This window comes from Talpa europaea (genome assembly GCF_964194135.1).
Source record: "Talpa europaea genome assembly, chromosome: 2".
Taxonomy (NCBI): domain Eukaryota; kingdom Metazoa; phylum Chordata; class Mammalia; order Eulipotyphla; family Talpidae; genus Talpa; species Talpa europaea.
Genome location: NC_140068.1, coordinates 12,957,250 through 12,975,003, shown reverse-complemented (window position 1 = coordinate 12,975,003; position 17,754 = coordinate 12,957,250). Strand labels below are relative to the sequence as shown.

The 17,754-nt window shown below is 43.4% G+C and overlaps 1 protein-coding gene across 2 annotated transcripts in view; it reads left to right on the top strand.

Annotated features, from left to right (window-relative positions):
• Positions 1-17,754, top strand: part of SASH1 (SAM and SH3 domain containing 1) — a gene marked incomplete at both ends in the record, with an annotated part of 171,510 nt that overhangs the window by 26,663 nt on the left and 127,093 nt on the right. For both annotated transcript variants that reach the window (XM_084228836.1, XM_084228835.1), the window contains one exon: positions 11,225-11,353. In XM_084228836.1, the coding sequence (XP_084084962.1) occupies positions 11,225-11,353 (129 nt within the window). The remainder of the gene's footprint in view (positions 1-11,224; positions 11,354-17,754) is intronic.

The window sequence follows — 17,754 nt, the reverse complement described above, 5'->3', positions numbered from 1 at the left end:
ATGCTTAGGGTGGTTTTTTTTCATATTATATTCTTGGCCAAGGTAAAAGTCTTTTATAACAAAATTGAGATCATTTTGAGGGAGTTGATGTAGTTAGAAAAGAATTTTTCTCCCTAAAAAAATTGAAATAAAAGTATTGCTGTCACGGCATGTGTAATATTTTATATGGTTCCATCCACGGGGTCACAGATCCATGGTTGTAGTGACAGATAGCGGGTGTTTGGGGGGCTGACAATCTCTAACTGTGATTTTTCTAAATCTGACGTTTCAGAGTGTGACATGGTATGAAACCAGCAGACTCTTCCGCACTTCATCTTCACAAGGCAGGCTGTGCAGTGCCTGAATGAAGGGCTCACTGCTGTAGTACAAGTGGTCTAGAGGCCAGGGGGTTGGTCAGGTGTGTGATGAAGGTGTGCTGGGTCCTGGGAGCTTTTCTAGGGCAGTGGGTGAGCTGGTTCCTCTGTGACTCTAGCATGGAACCATCCAGTTGGTGTCACGTGAATGAAGTGCCTGCCTAAAATAGTCTCCTTAAACAGGAACCACAGGCTTCCTTGCAGCTCGGCATAGCACATTGTCTTGAAGACAGTCTGTGTGTTTCTGTGGCCCCAGCATTGCCCTAGCACTTACCCCCTCACGACACTCTGCTCACTTGTATTCCAGGTGTGGGTCTCCCTGGTGGGAGCTGAGTCTGGAGGCTTCCACTGGATATGGTCCTCGTATGTTCAGTGTCTTTTTATATAACCTGTCCTTGCCTCAAATTCTTATAACTTCTTTTTCCATCAGGATACCAGAAAAAAATGAGACATGAATTACCTTAATGAAGCCCACCGTGCTAAGTGACTTTCCCTTTAATCTTTCTGGTGTAAGAGACATTCACTGAATTCCAATGAGATCTGTGATGCTCGGTGTATTAAGAATTATCAGCAGTATATGGAAATACTTGGAAATCAGTAATTTCTGTATAAGAAGGATCTTCCTATCTGCATTCCCTTCTGTCTCTCCACCCCTCACCCACCTCTGGCCTCACTCCTGCCCTGACTCCTTAACCTCCCTGGGGTAACTTCCCCCTGGAAGAGGTTTGGTGTTGTGTCCTGACTCCCAGGAACTGCACTTTTTTTGTCTCCTCTACTTGGAACCACTCCCCCCAACCCCTGTTCTTCATTTGTTGTCATTTCTGATGATGCATTTCCTGGCTGAATGTCGCACTCACTAGATGGTATCACTGTGGTGAGTTCAGTGGAAACAGAGACTGTCATGGGCAAGCTCACCATTGCAGAGAGGAGTGCTGGGTTAGCACACGGTATGTCACTGTAGTTGCTGAATGAATGTTGCAGCACCTCGGAAAGTGAGAAATCAGCTCTGTTGACTTCCATTCATTTATTTGGTCGACATCCCTGAAGTAAGCGCTAAGTGGCAGCATCCTAATGGTATCAGGTGCTGAGTTTGCAAAAATGAGAAAAGCTCAGCGCTAGCTCCGCCTTTCAGGGACTTTAAAGTCTTCTGGGGACAACAACCACATTAATCGGAAAAGTTACCTTTAAAGAATGTCTTAAAATGGAAATGTTTAAATATATACAAAGATAGAGATTATTTAAAGAACTCCTATGTTCCCATTCTGCAGTTATTAACAATGGCCAAACTTGTTTTATGTGTATCTGCACCCACCCCTCTCTCTTTGCCCCGTTATTTGAAGCATTTCACAGACATCAGGTCATGCCATTGGAATGGGGAGTGGGGTTTACTCTGACGCCATGGGAAGGTCAGGTGACACATGGTTCACTGTACAGGATGGACTGCTGTCCCCAGGATCAGTAAGGTGAAAGAAAGGGGAACAGGGGTGGTGTGGTGCTGCCTATGGTTTGATCTGGCCAAAACGGGTGCTGGGACGGAGAGGTGGAGCCTGGGAGTCAGTGTGAAGAGGCAGACGGGGTTTAGATGAAAAGGCTCTTGTACTATAGGCAACAGACTGACTTTGTCAACTCTGCACTGGGAGACATTTAGTTTCCAAGATTTACATTTTGAAAAGTTACAGTGGTCATGGGGTATAGAGTGAATTGTAAATGAGATGGCATTGAGAGAGGATGACTAGCTGGGAGGTTTTGTCAATGGCTTAAAACATCGTTAGGTTTAAGATGGAGAGATATTTTGAGACCACTGAGATGTTGAGAGATATTAAAGAAGAAATTTATGGTAACACTGACTTAGGACTTGTAATAGATTTAGGGGCTTCTTTGGGGATCAGTGTGTGATTCCTGAGAGTGTAGCATCACGAAACTGGTTGATAGCTAGTCTCCTGGAGGACTGGAGTCTGTAATAAAAGATAGTGAGCTCAGACTGAGCTTCTTGAAAGGCTAGGCATAGGCATTTGACTGCAGCTGGGGAGGTGGAAAAAGTTTTTTAAGGGTTATTAAAGCACAAGTTACAGTAACTTGTAACACAAGTTACAAGTTTTCAGTACTGAGTTTTGTGAATTTTATTGTAACAATAAATACCATTTTAAAGTATTGTTTTGGTATCTGCCAGTTCCTAAAAATGTGGATATTTGACAACATTGCCCAGAAAGAGTTGAATCAATGATAGTTGATAACAGTGATAGTTGCAAGCATGGTATTTTTTCAGTTAGGTTTTTTTTTTTTTTTTTTTTTTTTTTTGGTGGAATCCTCGCCGGTGCCCGGGGATCGAACTGGCGCTGCAAAGGCTGCGGGCAGCCTCGCAACCCAGTGGTCAACCGCTGCACCACCAGGGGAGGCCCTTTTTCAGTTAGTTTTGATCAAATCACCAAGACCTCCAAGTCTCACTTAGCAGTCTTGCTGTCCTCAGGAGCAGGCTGAGGAAATCAGGTCTGTCTGACTCTACGTATTATCACACCTCCTGACCTGCTCAAGCCATAGCAGAATATAATTTACGTAAAACACAGCACACCCAAGTACTGATACATGGTTTAAGAGACATAAATTTCAGCTCTGAGATTAATGTACTCATTTGCAAAATGCCAAGAATAACATAGATGCCTCTATTTTTCCAGTCATTTCCCAACCCGTTTGTTTGGTTCAATGCTTGAGGATGTCCATAGCTTCTCCCTTATGTGCCCAAGGCAGCCAGAGGAAGTGCAGAGTGTGATTCAAGCTCATCAGAAATCTGTGAATCTGGTCTGAAGTTATGACTTCATCCCCACCCAACTAGCTCACTCTGCTATTCTTTCCAAATCCGTGATGCTATTAAGCTCAGGGCCGTTTAGAAGAGAAATGAATGTAGTCTAAAATCACCATCTGCTAAATCCACATGTCCATTTTGAGTAAGAATCTGTATTGAACTTTGTAGAACAATTTGTCTCTTCCCTGCATGCATTGTCAAGTCCTGAGAGTTCCAGTGAAAGGTTCCTTTGAGACATTGAGAGCCCAGCAAAGTGGATTGTTCAGAGCCTTTACTTCCAAAAAAGGGGAATGAGGCTAGGGGCAGGAGGTGGCCCCCCAGTGTTCTGGGATAAAGGCCCATGGGTATTTTGGTGGTGGGTGTGGTGTGCTGTGGTGATATACACCCGAGGAAGTATGAACCTAATCTCATAAATCATAGACAGTGTTGTAAACCCAATTTACCTCAATAAGGAAATAAATTTCCAAAAGGCCTTATACTGCACATTTATTTTATTATTTTTTAATTATTTTTTTTTACTGCACATTTATTTTAGTAAATCTCTTCAAAAAGTTCCTGTGACTTAACCACATGACCGTGTTCCTATAAACAGAGGGTGATACTTTGCTTTTCTGTGTAGTAATAATAGGCATTCTTGCTTCTCGACTTTTTTAAAGAATTATTTATTTATGCATACAAGAACTGGGGTACAGGCCAGAGGTGTGGGGGTGAGAAGATTTACCAGAGACAGAGTGGGGAACAGAACAGGCAGATCTACTGAAATACACTGCTGAGGGGAGCAGTGGGGAGACTGGAGAGGTCTGCCATGCCATGTGGGCAGCTCCCTGGCCAGGGATCGAACTTGTGCTGCAGAGGCTGCATATAGCTTCATAGCACTGCATCTTAACCCCTTGTGCCACCAAGGAGGCCTCTTGCTTCTCAATTTTATATTGTATACTTAGGACCTGAAATGCCATAGGTGATCAAGAAATATTATTTGAGTTAATGAAATAAATCATTAGGTCTTGATGCTTGATGAGCAAAGTTTTTTTAAAAGATTTATTTATTTATGCATACAAGAACTGGGGTGTAGGCCAGAGGTACAGGGGGGTGCGAGGATTCACTAGAAACAGTGGGGGGCACAACAGGCAGAGCCACTGAAATACACTGCTAGGGGGAGCAGCGGGTGAGACAGGAGAGGTCTGCTGCACCATGTGGGTCAGCTCCCTGGCTGGGGATCAAGCTCATGCCACGGTGGCTGCTGATAGCTTCATAGTGCTGAGACTAAACCCCTTGCGCCACCAGGGAGTCCCTTCCTATGCCATTTAAACAAATGCTGGTCGAAATAAGCCAAAAAGAAAAAGAAAAATACCGGATGGTCTCACTCATAGCAGGAATCTAGAAAACTTAAATAAGGGACCAGGAAAATGAATAACTATAAGAATGTGAAAATCAAAATCAACAAAAACTATGAACCAGAGACACTTTTAGGGGGGCGGGGGCGGGAGGGGAGGGATTGGGGTCAGAATGGGGGGCTGCAATTGTATGGGGAATATAACAATAAAATTTATAAAAAAAAAAAAAAAAGAGGGAATCAGAAAAACTGTTCCCTAAACTGGGAATGCCCAGGCATTCTCGATTTTGTGTATATATTTTAATTAAATTGCAAATATCCTTGTAAATGAAAAAAAAAAAAATTAAAAAAAAAAAAAGAATGAGAAAAAAAAATAAACAAATGCTGGTCGCAAATGTTTTCATTTATCTGTGGACTCTGGTGACTTAGTATAGGGTCAACCTGGAAGCTGGAAATAAATCAGCTGCCTTATTTCTTTAGACTCAGAAGGTGGCAGAGGGTAGCAGGCCCTGTGGCAGTCTCATGGAGTGGCACTTACTTGGTTGGCATGAGGTGACACTTGGACCTGAGCAAGTCTAGGTCCTGCCAGATCTCCATCTTCTGGAGAAACTGAGTCAAGTGTGTGTGTAGGTTCCTCATGAAGAGCTCCAGCTTCTCTTGTTGGTCACCCATGGAATCAAGGTCAGAGCTGATGAGAAACAGATGTGGATCCCAGTTAGCTTCATGGTCCTGATGTTCCCAGGGGTTCTGGTTTTTCCTTGCTCAGTCGTGCCCACCTCCTCCATGATCGCCAGTCTGGGGTGACTTCCAGCTCAATCCCAGGGGCAGCAGTGTGTGCAGACTGTTCCACCAGCTCCTCCATCACCGCGGCAGTTGCTTTTCTGATGCAACCTTGACCCAAAAAAGCCCCAAAGGGCCGTGATCTGCATTTGGGAATAGGAAAACCCTTAGAACTTTTAATATATACTTGCTTTTATCTTTTTACATGTATTTTTAATGTAAATAGTGGTAGCTGTAAATAGTTTATGTTCATAAGTGCTTATAGTTGTAATTTGATACAATATGCATTCAAATAATTATATCAAAGAGATTCCATGCTGCATTTTAAAAAATGTGTTTTCCCACAGACCTTTGTAGCAGTGAAGGCAGTGAGTGCCTGGTGTTCAGGAAGTAGGGAGTGGGCACTGCTCCTGCTGTGAGACCAGGAGGGGGTTTATGTGAACTGAGGCCACAGATGCATTGGGGGCCCTGTGCACCAAGATCAGTATTTGCCAAAGCAAGAGTTAGACATAGACTCTGGCAAGTTCTGGGTGTTGCTGGAAAGAGGGGAATGGAAGATGTGAAGTCAACCCTCCAGCCACCTGCCATGTGGGTGTGGGGCTCTTTCTCACACAACATGATCTAATAGGTCCCTTTAGCATGTTTGGTTGTTATGTATAAAAGCTTCCCTGAGAGACACTATTCCAGCTCAAATATGTGCAGATACTCTGGGAGGGATATCGTAGAGAACAGTGTTTAAGGTCAATTAGTATATATTTAATTTCTTTTTTCAGAATGATATGCAAGGACGGATGATAGAACTGGTGCAAACAGTGGCATCTCATAGATTCAATGAGGCTGAACAAGGAAATCAGAGTTAAAAGTCTTTTTTATGGGTACCAATTTTACCTGAAAGGTGGCTGAAAGTGTTTATCAACTCAAAGTCTTTAAACAAGCTAATTAAGAACAAAAAACATAGCGAAAGTCATTCAAGAAATCAGTTAGGTTTCAGTGTAGTGTAATGATTTCTTTTAGAGGATTTAACTTGTGGGGGACTGATGTGCTGACGTAAATCTATCTGTATCTCCAGAACAACAGGGAACAATGTAAATATCTATATAATTTATATTATGTGAAAAATAGCATATATGTACTTACTATTATGGTCAGAAAAGGTAGAGACACACTAAATAAATGAGTCAGGAATCTCTTCTCTTTCATTCCCTCAACTTTGGGGGTTCAGAACAACACGCTGAGACATCCCTTGGGGCGCTGTCTTTATAGATACATAAAATAGCAGGACCACAGTTCATTTGCAATCATTTGCATGTGATCTGCATAGAGCCTTATATAGTACATTGTGTCTCCTGGTGTTTTTAGCATTTTTCTTTCTTTTTCTTTTTCTTTTTCCCCTTAAGCTTGTCAAGATATTCTAAACCATAAATGGCATCTGGGAAAGAAGAAAGCAAAAATAATGAAAGTAATGATACAAGCGTCTTCTGTTTTCATAGTAGTTTAGTTTTCACATTTTCCAGAGACAGATGCACATTGGGATAAATATCAGAAATCTGTGAAATCAATTGTTGAGAGAACAGAGCTCTGCTCCTGTTCTCCCTAATTGCTATAGCAGTCCATACTGTAGTCAGAATCGTTTCATATAATGCCCTGATTTTTCTGTATTTTTATGTTGGTTGTATAAAAGGCCGGTGTTTGGTATCAGCGTGCTCTATGGCTTCTTGGGAAGATGACACAAATTTGTCTTCTGATGAGCTGGCACTAGTAATGGGACCACAGATATAATTTATGTTTGTTCCCACTGAAATAGTTATATAGAAAGATGCTGTGACTTGGTTCTATAATAACAAAAGGGAAGGAATTGAATTTACACGCATCTCTTTTTTTTTTTTTTAAAGACAGGGATGTGAACATTGTCATAAAAAGATAACGTGACACAAACTTTCACAATTTACTTAAAAATTTTCTTTTGCAGAAATAGTCTTCCCCTATTCCTGAACTTGAATTATGTTGGCTTCAGCCTAATGCATGAGAAACAAAAGGAAAAATCAGAAGTGAAACAGATGAGACAAGTCATAAAGTGTAAAGTGGAAACTTAACACCTACACAGAAAAAAAAATTTAAAAAGGAATCTGTTTCAGTATTTTGATAATTGTATCTATTATCACACATGTGGGGCTGGTTTAAAGTCAAACTTTGTAACATCCATGCCTGTTTACATTAGAGTTGTGAGGTGTTGAGTCAGACATAAACTTCACATCCCAAAAAGAAAGATACCCTAGGTATGGTGAATCGATTTCTCAGTTTTATTATTTAAATCCCCTACAATCTAATCTTGCAAATATTTATAGTAAAAGTAAATATTTTCACTGAGTGTACCTCAAGTAAGAACAAATTGGCTAGAAATGATGCAAAGATTTATAAATAGTCCTGAAAGAGTGTGGATTTTGAGTGGCTAAAGAGAAAATCAGCATGTAGTTTATTTGATTGGGACAGAAAGTATTCTTTTTGAGGCATGGCGGCATAGGCCTACTTTTAAAAGACACACACATGATTTTAGTCTTTTGCCTTTCCTGACACTTAGATCATCAAGAGTGATGAAGGTGGTAATTTGGGGGCTTTACTGCACATCTGGAAAGTGATTTGGGAAGACGTAGAAGCAGCTGTGCCACCCAGCTCTAAGTTATTATCTGCTGAGCACAAGTACAGAGTGGAGACTGCAGCACCAGCCAGCAGGGACATGTTTGCTGTCTTTGGCCTGAGTTGAGTTGAGGCAGCTGCTTTTTGCCTCTTGAGCAACAGATGTGATTTCCAGGCCCCCAAATTATTGAGGAGTTTTGAGTGATTAAGAATGAGGAATCGAGAATTCAACTTTTTCACTATTAGGAAACAAAATTTGATCAGCGGCTTGGAAACTTTAGAACTGAAGTGAATAGTTGGCTTGAGGGTGTCGCTGGGACAGATGAATGAGGAGAGAGAAAAAGTAATTTCAACAAAGCTATATAAACTGTTGTTTCTACATGGAGGTGGTGACTGTACCATTCAACAACCTGGAAGTTGGTGATTTTTGAGAAAACAGGATTCAGTGTTGGGTCAAGATTGGAGAGGTTGCCTGGGTCAGAACAACTAACTCTTAGTGCCTCAGAGAGAGAGAGAGAGAGAGAGAGAGAGAGAGAGAAGAGAGACAGCAACCCATAGGAGAGCATGTAGCTATAAAGCCTCTACCAAGTTTACTGAGATTTTAGAAGATGTGCATTTTGTGTTTGCTCAAAAGTGGCAGGTATGTTTCATTTCCTGGATGGATGAAGATAGATGTTTTGGGGTGAGGCTCCATCACATCCTTGAGAGACTGAGACAACTCTCAAGAGCCCAGAATGTCCCAGGGGCCCCAGTTGCTGTGGGAAGTGGATCAAGGTGATGACTCTGAAGAATGGGTTCTCAGGTAAAGCTCCTGCAGGTCCTGTCCCCTCCACTTTGCAGCACTCCTGGTCCTGGGTCTTTCCCAGTATATGCTGGAGGAGAGAGAGAAGAAGGTGGGAAGTTCTGGGAAGAAGAGAGCTGGTGAGGGCTTTGGTTCTTTCAAGTATCAGCAAACTTCCTAGGTTCTTGGAAGGCATATGCCCTGATGCTAAAGGTAGACTAGTTGCCTTTGTCCTCGGAACTGCCCAGGTGCTTCCCCGCTGGCCAGGCAGGGGGCTTGCGCCCTGCTCTCAGCAGCCACTTTGCTGTCATAGTGCTGGTGTCAGTATCTGGCGCTCAGAACAGACACTCCCATGGGAGCAGTTCTTTTGCTCTTGCTCTTTCCCTTAGTTTCCCTGATTCTGGGACCGAGGGGTTGGGGTGGGAGAAAGTTGGCCATTCTGGTTCCTCTGGGCCTCTCAGTCATTGCTCAGATCTGTTCCCAACTAGGTTGGGATTGGGGAGCAGAGGCAAAGGGGCCCAACGGTCAGAACAGTAAGTTTAGGGGCTGTTTTGTAGGATGGGTGACAGGGTAGCTTAGATGATTCCTGGTGAGTTGGGGGTACCAATCAGATCTCTATTTAGCAAGGTCACCTTGGTGACTGGCTGGGTCAAAGGCACATCAGGCTGAGTGAGGAAGGAGACAGAAAAACCAGTTGGGAAGTCACTGTCTTCATGTTGTGCCAGGGACGTGTGCTGCTGTGTTGAGACATGGGTCATACATGGGCTTGTCATGCTACGTTTCACGAACCTCACCAATGGACTTTCTGGCTCCCTGTTTGAGTGAAGCAAAGGCTGCTGGGCTCACCCCCTCCCTGCATTTCCTCAGCCCTTCAACAGCAGATCGTCACCTGACTGATGTTATTCCCCTGCTGGAATCCTGACTGTAAACATTTGTCCTTCCCGATGGTCATCTCAGACAGACAGACTGTGCAGCGTCAGTGGCTTTTGCCCGGACATGTTCAAATATTCAAACATCTTACTGGTCTTTTAAAAGTCCTTCCTGCCCCTAGCTCTGTATCTGGGACTTGGAGCTAGTTACCCAAGTGTTGGCATTTTGCTGGTGGGAAGGGAAGAATCTTTTTTAAGAAGTCATTTCTTTCAATTTCTCTTTCTCCACTTCTGTAGTTCTGTAAAATCAATGAATGCAGAAGTGAGATAGAGATGGTCGCTTGCTCACACCCAAGTCTCCTGACCAGGGCCTTGCGGTCTTGAACAGAAAGGCTGAGGGAGACATCTTGAGTCCCCAGCCCTGCTTGCATCTGGGGCTGCTTTGTACTGTGCTAATTACCCCATGGCCTGGCAGGGGGCCTGTGAAATGGGAAGTGTGTGTTACCCTGTAAGCTGTCTAAAAGTTGCATTTTTCTTGGCTATCTTGTGGTTGTCTTGGTTAGGTTATTTATTCATGCCAAAGAAAGCTCATGTGGGGGATGAAAAGAGACTGGGTAGATATTTTTCTGAAACATAATAAATGAATGAATGAATGAATGAATAGAAGTGGCATAACTTACAAATGTAGGCAGCATTTCTGTCATCCTCTGTGTACATGTTCAGTCATGGATTTAGGAACCAGCTCCTCCAGGCAGACTATAGCTCGTCTGCAGCAGCACCTCCAAGGGAATATAGTAACTAAGTACATTATAAGCATTTATTGCGTGCCAGGTACTGTGACATAAGTTCTAAGGACCACGTTCTAGGCGTTGGATGTTACTGCCTGTTCCTCACTGTGAGTTAGGTGCTACTATCTTTCTAGCATTGCCAGAGATTAAGAAATGTGTGTAAAATCTCTGGATCAGACGCGGCAATGGCCGCTGAGCCAGGTTTGAACCCAGGAGTGTGGAATTCAGAGCAGCTAACCAGCCCCCACCCAGGGAGAAGCCAGACATGCTTCCTAGTTTATTTGGGTGAATTTATACGTGCATTTGCTCTTGCAGACGTATATGGGATGACTCAAGGACTAATAATTTCCACGTGTCTGAGTGTGTGTTGGCTCAGGGATGTCCAAGTACAGCCTTCCCGTGGGTTCCCCTTCCAGTTCTCAACTGGAATAACTGGGAGTGTGGTCCTGGCATCTACATTTCTCAAAAGGAGGTTCTGATGCAGCCACAGAGCATGACTGGGTGTCAGGGACATACTCACCTGATACAGGCCTTTGCTGACGTTCTTCTCTGCTCACACATGCTTTGCTGTGGGTTCAAGGACTTGGTTTTGGCACCAAATAAGCCCCAGTTGGAGACCTGACTTCTTGGCTTGTTAGCCCTGCAATCCTGGGAGAGCTGCTCAATTTCTTTGAGCTACTCTGTCTATCTAAATGGTGAGAACAGGTCCCATCTCTGAGGGCTATCCTGAGGATTCAAATCATTGCACCTAAGACAGCCTGGCACAAGTTCATCATTAATAAATATCAGTGATTATTACTATAAACGCTGAGGAGAGATCAAAGACCAGGGCACTGACAGCCTTTGTTCTTTCCCTGTTTCTCTCCCCCACTCTCCTCTCCCTCAGGACGGCTCTCTGGGAAACATCGATGACCTGGCACAGCAGTATGCAGATTATTACAATACCTGTTTCTCCGATGTGTGCGAGAGGATGGAGGAGCTGCGGAAGCGGCGGGTTTCCCAGGACCTGGATGTGGTGAGTGGGGCCTTGGGGAATGCTACTGCCCGGAGGCTAGCTCCTGTTGATGCTCCTGGCCCAGCCGCGCCTCCTTGGGCCTTCAAGCCAGCCCCTTGTGCACGGAGCATCCGTCTGGAGGCTGTGGCAACTGGTTTGGGGAGATGAATTCAGATCCCTAAAGGATCTGCTTACCTCTTTCCAGATGTGAAGTTGAATGAGAATTGACCGGGACAATATGATCAGATCTTTGTAGTCATTAAAAGAATGGATTTTTATTTCTGTTTTTTTTTTTAACTTAAGGGTCTGGTATGTTTTGACAACTGGGTCAGTGTATTCTGCAGCTCTGCAGGCTCCATGCCCAAAGGACGTGTAGATGAGTGTTTTCTGCCTGCCTACCTGCTGCCCCCAATCTTCTCTTCTCTCCCTCCTCCCCTCTCTCTCTCTTTCCTTTCTCTTTTTATCAAAAAGGCACAGTTTAAAGACCCATGAAGCCACCCTCATCTCTCATTCAACAATAACCATGTTGGTGTTTTAGCAGATCTCTGGTCCATGTTTTTTCTGGGCATTTTTACAGCAGGAATGTAATTCTTGCTTTTTCACTTAACTTTTTTTTTTTTAAATTATAATTCTTCCAAGCCACTAAGACCTCTTTGCAATCACCATTTCTTCATGACTATATTCTCTTCTCTCCCTCGGGTGCGTGGAAATTCATTTGCTGATTTGTAAAGACCTGTGTGTATGCTTAGTGGCTCATTTGCACTTGCATGTGATAAATGGTAAATAAATAGCTTAGGTCCTCTCTGTAGAATCTGTATGTGCTCGTGTTTCCATGACACACATTTGCTATTAAGTGGCATCCTGAAACTTCTGCATTTGTCATTTCAAATTTGCTCCATCTATTATATTTGGATTCATTTTGGTTCAGTGCTTTTCCATTGTTCTGTTTCCCTGTGGTGACCTCAAGATGAATTCAGGAATAGGAGGCAGAAGACAAGGCTGGACCCTCCGTGCCAGCGCTTGACCAGTGCCCTTGGCCATCTTTTATTTACAGGGGAGCCTGTGGGGACCTGTTTTTGAATAACTGAGTTATCTGCCTTCACAAAATGTTTGAAAACTGCTGATTCGATTGAATTCCTTCTTTAAAATAAAATCTCATAAATCTCCTTAGGGAAGGAAGGTAAGGGGAAATAAGAAACTAGGAGCAGATCATTTTTAAAATTAATAATTCCTTTTCTGTTACTCAGGACCCATTAGACCAGAAACCCAACAAATAGTTGAGGCAGCAATGTGGTATATTTATATTCTCCAAGTGGACCTGACCAGGCTCCATCGGAAATGGGGGAGAGCAGGGGAATATACTCCCACCCCTCTGGGCTTTTCTGAGGCTGGAGAACAAATGAACCTCAGAGAGGTTATTAGAAGAAAAAGACCAACGTTAATAACAACCATATGGAAACTTACCTGACTGTAAGTCCTAAAGTAAATGGGACAAGCTTGGGGTTTATATCCTGATTAAAGCTCTAGCAAAATCTTGCCTCTAAGTGTTTGCCCTGCCTTACAATGTTTCTCAGTTAAGAAAGGTTGTTTTGGAGAGAGTCCTAAATCTGGGCAATTTACATTCTTTAAGGACTGATAACAGTTTCTCCTGAGGCCCACAGGCCTCCATTGACCTCAGTCCCACATACCTTCGGTGACACACAAATTGGAAAGCCTACTCTGGACATCTTGTAAAAAGCCTGTCTAAACCTTTTGGGGAGAATACCCCTACATAATTAAGGCTCCATCCCTTTTCTGCACCTGTTTCCATAATGCAGCCTAAGTGAAGATTCCTTAGGTCGGGAGTTACATATCAGGCTGTCAAATAATTACTGGTTCTTTTCTTTTGTGTTCACTGATTTAGCAGAGGCAGGGGTGGAAGTTAGAATAATAGAGTCAATTGAGCCTGAGAAGCATCCATTGGGGCCAGAAGGAATCATCCCGGGCAGGGGCTAACACCAAGGCCCAGGCAAACACATGGTCCCTCGTACATATGAATGGAGGGATTATTTCCTTCCTTTAAAAAAAGTGACCTCAAGTAGCAAAAGACTCCCCAGTTCCATGAAAATTAATTCTTTTCTCCTACTGGGGCATAGTTCATGAAAAAACGCCTTTCTTTTGGCAAGACTAAAGCAGAACAACTTAAATATTGCACTGAATTATGAGTGTTGTGATTTTGACCTTGAACAATAGTCCAGTAGTGCCCTGGGTGGCCACCTCGGACATTTCACCATCCAAGGGAAGGAGTGCTGTGAGTTGGTGGATGCTCCTTGCTCCACACTTACCCACTGTTCTCAAGTTCTAGCTGGTTAAGGGTTGGGGTTACCATATCATCCCCTGGTGTTTGGGAACTTTGCAAGGCAGCTTCTGGGCAAGAAAGGCAGCCTGCCTGGTGGTAGGATAAATAACTCCTTCCCATTTAGACAGATGGGCTTAATTTGGTGTGCTCTGTTCCAGAGCTGCAAAAGATAGTCTGGGGAAAAAAAACACCACATGAGCTTAATTAGTTCTCATCAAAGGTGCAAGAATGTAGTGGTGGGTAAAATTGATGGGAGTTGCTTCGAGCCAAGATGGAGACTCTGTTCATCCTTTAAATTGTAGTTAGTGAGGAAAGTGAGCTCACAAATCAGCAAGTGCAGGTTCTCTTTCAGTGACATTCCAGACAGCTTGCAGCAGGAGAGGGGAGCTCTCTGGTGAAGACTGGGTGAGATGGCCTGCTCCGTGTGCCATGCTTCTTAGGACTTAGATGTTCCAGTCAATGCTAGAACTGTTCTAAGGTTACCCGCCTTTCATACCACGCAGGCCACACCGCTGACTTTCTGGAAGTTCCTTCTCAGGCAGTGAACTCATCACAGATTAAGTTCTGATGGAAAGTCCTTCTCTTGAAGCTGTAACTTTCATAACACTCTCTTATTATATCAGATTTTATTTGCATTTTTAAACTTCCCAATCTATCTTGGATAAGTAGATAAGATTCTTTCTTGTCCAGCTGTTGGAGCAGAGGTGGGTCTGAGGTTTACTATATGAGGGAGTGGAATGTAAGATGGTGTGGAGAAAAAATTATCCACTAAACAACTAAGAGGAAATGATAATATATTAGGAGCCTTGAAACATCCCCAGAAGAAAAGAAGTAGCATTAAGTTGGTTGTGTTTGCTTTGGAAAAGGGCATGGAGACTTTTAGACATATAGACAGCTTTGAGTATGGAGAGTTGGGGTGGTAAGTTGAACTGGTTTATGACTTTATTTCATTTCAGATCCTCTGGGTAAGTTTTGGGGATTGAGGAATAGTCCATAGATAGAACAGACGTTTACTTAGATATTTGTGTTTGGCTTTGAAAAGTCACAAAGGGCATTATCCTTAAGAGCTAATTACATGTCAAATAGAGAACAAACTAAAAAGACACCTTGCCCACAGAGATACTTGACTTAAGCCTGAAAGATAAAAGGTTTTGCTAATTATGTTGATAATTAACTTTCTGGACTGGATCACAAGCCCCTTCTCCAGGACTTAATCACCCGGCCCCTGACTAGAATAAAGCACCTGATAAAGTGGCTTGGGAGGAAGGCAACAGAAAGTACAGATGGGGGAGATTCAACAGTATAAACAGGGATGATGATTCAAATTTATCGCCATGGCGAGAGTTTTTATTTAGCATCAAATGGGCCCCGAAGGAACGGTGTGTCTGGACCACAGCCTTGGCCTCTGCTGGGGAATGGGACATTAGCTTCTGTGAGTGGCGGGGAAGCGGCCCATCTTCCCACGTTTGGCATGTCCCTGAGCACTGTGTATCTTTTTGGCTGGGAGAAGCTACATTTGGAAATGATAGCAGCTTTCCAAGTCCATAATGGGCCCATCTCTAGCGATGCTAAGTCTGACATCTGTCAAAGTGACATCCTGGCCAGGAAAGGGACACACACAAGGTGGCCTCTTATCAGCTTCCTCAGCATTTTTGAGGATGAGCCTGCTTGGGTGTTGGTAGGAACCCCGTCTGTGTGGTTGGGGGAGAAGTCCCCACCCATGGTAGGACCCCGAGGATGATGTCAGCCCAGGCTGGGCTTGGCGTGGTTGCCAAATCCTGAGCACATCTGTGTGTGCCCCGGAACTATGTGCACCCAGGCCGAGACTCACTCAGGGCTTTTAGAACAAGTAGTGGGAATGAAAATAGTGCCTGTGCTAACAGAGATGTGTGAGATCAGAACCATTGCTGAGAGTGTGGGAACCATTCTGGGGTCTAATTGTCATTCCTTGCAGTTTTAATAATTTAATCTTTCCAGGTAGAATTCTGGACTAAGAGGCGGTAAGAGTGGTGTCTGCCGTGACTAGTGGTGATTCTCAGGGTTTCTTCAGATTACACCTCAACCCCAGTCCAAACAGAGGTCCTGACCCCTATGCATGGTGCAATTACTTGCAAAAGCAGTCCTGGTCGGCTGAGCGGGGCACAAGCTGCCAGTTCTGGCTTTTTGATCTAGTTTGTTGTGAAAACTCCGTAAGTCTTAGTTTCCTGTCTGTAAATGGGGTTAAAATATCTCATAAAGGTATTGTGAGAATCGAAAGAGAAACGAAACGTGCTCTAAAGTCCCTGGTCCATCATCATGAGTGACCTATACCTACTTATTTCTTTTCTTCCCTTCCATTCCTAGTTCACCACCTCCTATAGTAGCACTGAAGAGTATTTGTTTTTCATTCTTCATTAATATTGACTCATAACAGTGCAGAGATGTTTTTAGCTTTTTATTTGGGGACATTTCAAGCATAGATAAGCAGGAGAGTCCAACTTCCACATGGGTGGTACCCAGCCTGGACTGTTAACAGCATCCTTCCATTCTCAGTTCACTGAGAATTCTCATCCTGCCTTTTTCACACCTTAGCTATAGAGTGTCTTATCTCATGGGTATTTCCATGCCATCCACGCCCGGTGTGAGGTAGCATGTGGCCATGGCCTGTCAAAGTTCTCTCAGGTCCCTTCCTGTAGATCCTGGTTTGAGGGCAGGGGCTTTTGTTTGTCTGTCTTAGTCCCTTCTGAATTCCAGCATAGAGAACAGTGCATAGCACATAACAGATGCTCAATAAATATTTGTCGAATTCATTTATGTAATTATTTACAAATATTTAATGAGCATTAAGCCTATGTCTGAGACTTTGTCCTTCCAGTAATACAGATAAAAGATATTTTCCTGTTATCACAAAGGTCACAATTTAGTAGACAAGCAACCACTTTTATTTTTTAAATTTTATTAAAATAAAATAAATTTTATTTATCTCTTTAATCCTTTTTAAAAAAAATTATTTATTTTTGTGTAGGAGAACTGGGGCATAGGCTAGAGGTGCAGGGGGGTGAGAGGATTCACCAGAGACAGAGTTGGGAGCAGAACAGGCAGATCTACTGAAATACACTGCTGAGGGGAGCAGTGGGCGGGACAGGGAGGTCTGCTGCACCATGTGGGTCAGCTCCCTGGCCAGTGATTAAACTCATGCCATAATGTTGATAACAATGAGACTTAACCACTGGGCCACCAGGGAGGTCCCAAGCAACCACTTGGGGTTGCTAAAATACAAAGGAGAGCCCCTGACCCCAGTATAGGACAGTCAAAGAAGGCTTCCTGTAGGAGGTGGTGCTCGATCCAATCTTAGAGAACATGGAAGACTGAAATGGTTTGGGGCAGGGATTAGGATCAGTGCAAAATAATTTAAGGCACTGGATACAGATCATTCAAAGGTCAATACTTCAGAGAGAGAAAAATGGAGTTTTTACAGGCCATTGTGAGGCATTTACTCTGGCTGGAGCCTAAGATATAAACAATGGAGGGAAAAAAGTTACACGCTGTTCTTTCACAGATCCTTGGATTATTAATGATGTAAAAAATATAATAGAATGTTCTGATTCATCACCATGCACAAGACAAAACAAACATAATTGCCATTTTGCAATAGTGGACTGGCTGGGCCATGGTGAATTTGCAGCTTCACACAGACAGCCTAGTTTTTGTGGTTTTTTGTTTTGTTTTCTTAACTATTCTTTTGTTATTTGCTAGACACAGCAAAGCCTGCAGAAAACAGGTTCTTGTACCTTGAGTTCCCTGAATATTCGAGAAAAAGTTAAGTCAGGTTGCCCTCTCCCCCAGGCCCAGGTCACCGATGTTTCCAGGGAACTCTGGAGCACTCTGGGGTACAGAAACCCCAAAGGGTGATGTAGTCCCTGAATTTTTATTTTCCTTTCCACAGAATAAGAATGTGAATGGTGTTGCAGATTGCCCAGAGTTTAAATATTTAACCGCTGCGAGCCCAGTTGTTGTTCTGAAGGACATTCGTTTTTGTTTTGTTTCATTTTGTCTTAACGGACCCTACTCGCTGGCTTTGGGCTGCTGTTGATGTGCAGATTGC